Source organism: Dicentrarchus labrax, unplaced genomic scaffold (assembly GCF_905237075.1).
Source record: "Dicentrarchus labrax unplaced genomic scaffold, dlabrax2021, whole genome shotgun sequence".
Lineage (NCBI taxonomy): Eukaryota > Metazoa > Chordata > Actinopteri > Moronidae > Dicentrarchus > Dicentrarchus labrax.
The window spans coordinates 13,722,863-13,725,710 of record NW_026136718.1 but is presented as its reverse complement, the minus strand read 5'-3'; the positions used below and the strand labels follow the sequence as shown (position 1 = coordinate 13,725,710).

Below are 2,848 nucleotides of genomic sequence, written 5' to 3'. Positions count from 1 at the left end.
GGTACGATGATTGAAGACTGAAGGCAGTTTCCCCGGCTGTGCCCTGAACCCGGGCCTCGCGCCATTGGCCGCCAGCTCAAGCGGCCAAACAACCAATGGGAGGGCGCCGACCACGAGCCGTCCTCCCTCGGGCCGCGTGTCCCTCGCCCTGATTGGTGGAAAGTTACTGTGGGAAAGAAAGTTTGGGAAGTTTCACACGAGCCGTTCGCGTGCAGTGCGAGATATAAATACAAGCCACACGCGGAGAGCCCAACAGAGAGACTCTGCATCCGCTCCTGGTAGCCGCTGCCGCTGCGCATCGCTCTAACGGATTTTAACTTGATACATATCTCAGGATTTTTTTTCTGAGGGAGAGGGAACTTTTGAATATCACGAAGTTGATAATATTCATCGCCCTTTTTCCCGACACCAGTGGATCGTAATTTGCTGTGGTTTTGTGGGATATTTCCGATAAAAAGATGCCCGCCGATATGATGGAAAAAACCTCCTCCTCTCCGGTCGCTGCAACCCCGGCAAGCATGAACACAACCCCCGATAAACCCAAGACAGCCTCTGAGCACAGAAAGGTTGGTACCAAGCTTTTTATTGAAAAACATCATCAGTGTCATTTAGAACAGAAAGCATGAAACATTTAATTGTGGACATAATTTTGCACCAGCTCCTCATCCAAACCGAGGACATTCACTTTTACGCACGGAGAAAGAACGAGACATTTAAAGGTTAATGTGATTTTTCTTTTATCTTTAGTCATCCAAGCCAATTATGGAAAAGAGGAGAAGAGCCAGAATCAACGAGAGTCTGGGGCAGCTGAAAACTCTCATCCTGGATGCGCTCAAAAAAGATGTAAGTACTCACTTAACGTCGTGGTTATTAATAGATTTCAAAACTGCCCCTGTCAAACAGTGGGAAAGTGAGCGCGTAATCCTAACCATGTGTGTTTTCCGTCCCCTCAGAGCTCCAGACACTCTAAACTGGAGAAGGCGGACATCCTGGAGATGACGGTGAAGCATCTCCGGAACCTCCAGAGGGCTCAAATGACCGGTAAGTCGCGTTTCCCGGACTAATCTGTCTCATGACTGTGCATTTTAGAAACATATCTGTGCTGGTATAACGACCCTGCCTCAAGACCTACTGTTAAATTGAACATATTTTTAAAAAACAAACAAAAAAAAAACGTTAAGATAAAACAAATGAATATGCTGACTTATATATACCTATCTGTTTGCTCTGCAGCTGCACTGAACACCGACCCCACTGTCTTGGGAAAATATCGTGCCGGCTTCAGCGAGTGCATGAATGAAGTCACCCGGTTCCTGTCCACCTGCGAAGGTGTCAACACCGAGGTCAGGACGCGGCTTCTCGGACACTTGGCCAACTGCATGACCCAGATCAACGCTATGAATTACCCCAGCCAGCATCAGCACCAGCACCAGCTCCCATCCACCGCCGGACCAACCCACCCCAACTTCGGCCAGTCCATGGTGCAGATCCCCAACTCATCCCCGCAGGTCCTGCCCATGAACGCCGTGTCCTGTAAAGGAGGCTCATCGCCGGCTAGTTTACCTTCAGACGCCACCAAGGTGTACGGTGGTTTCCAGATCGTGCCTGCCACAGACGGACAGTTTGCTTTCCTCATACCCAATGCGGCATTTGCGCCAAACGGCCCCGTTATCCCTGTGTACGCCAATAACGTAGGCACGCCGGTCCCTGTACCGGCTGCGGTCTCCCCCGGAGCCCCGTCAGGCAACACGGACTCAGTGTGGCGACCCTGGTGAAAAGTGGAGGAGGACCATAAAGACTTTACAATTACATTTAATAGTTCTCTCTTTGTTCAATGTTAGAAAGTTGTTTTAAATCAGTTTTTTCTTGTAAAATGGAAAGAGTATGCACTATATTTGTACAGCTAACAAGGGAGTAAAGTTCATATTGAAATGAGATCTGTATTGTGGAAGTCCGTTCACTGCATTTTTTATATATTTGAGTTGTCTTTTTTTACTGTGTGATGCCAAAGATATGTTCAATGCTCTTATGATGTTCTTCGTTTTGGAAGACAAATAAATTTGTAAAGATATGAAAATAACATGCGCTTGTTCCTGCGTTGTTTCTCTGGGAAAGTAAACCCTGATCTTATTAATGCGTAAGACTGCAAATATTACACATTTTTACCTGTTAATTTAGTTTATATGATAAAAGCAAACATGAAGGGTAGTAAACATTTACTGAGCTACCGTAAGCTTTTTCAATTTGGTTATTTTATTTGTTATGTGAAACTTACTTCATATTTACACATGAAATCAACAAGTGTTCTTAAAACCCCCGTTCTGAAATGGATTGGCAATGTTTAAACACTTTACTGAGCCAACAGCCTCAGCTATAACACTTTGTGCAAGTATAAAAAGGAAGTATTGTTAGGTGGGAAGGTCCTCTAACCAGTAATGTTTATGGTTCAATCTCTGCAAAAAATAACTTTGCCATTCATTAAAGAGGCATGCATCCTACCAAAGAGTCACTCACTGTAAGTCACACTGGGCCAGACTGTCAGTAAGTTGCTGTCTAATTGTAATTCTATTATCTGAATAAGTGAGTTAGGAAGGAGACGGTGGCTCTGTAATTAATCAGACACAGGAGCTAGACTATCTGGTCCTGTTTCTTACACTGAGAGTCCAGCAGTTTCACCTCTACAATGGAAACTTTGGAGGCTTACAGAGGTCACTTACGCCATCTAGCAGCGCAGAAGTGCATTGCAATCTGATTGGTATTTGTAAGATCAATGGCTGGAGCATGAATGGCTGCTGTGGATGTGCATCTTAGGTGGAAAAGAGCACAGATTCTGTCTAATTTAAGAGAT

General features: G+C 45.1%; 1 protein-coding gene across 1 annotated transcript; it reads left to right on the top strand.

The window, feature by feature from the left end:
* The first annotated feature begins 242 nt into the window (after positions 1–242).
* On the top strand, positions 243–2,080 carry her6 (hairy-related 6). Its single transcript, XM_051377471.1, has 4 exons — positions 243–566; positions 748–843; positions 954–1,041; positions 1,234–2,080. Exons 1-4 carry the CDS (start codon positions 459–461, stop codon positions 1,773–1,775), a joined length of 834 nt encoding a protein of 277 aa, XP_051233431.1. The 5' UTR covers positions 243–458; the 3' UTR covers positions 1,776–2,080.
* The last annotated feature ends 768 nt before the right edge of the window (positions 2,081–2,848 follow it).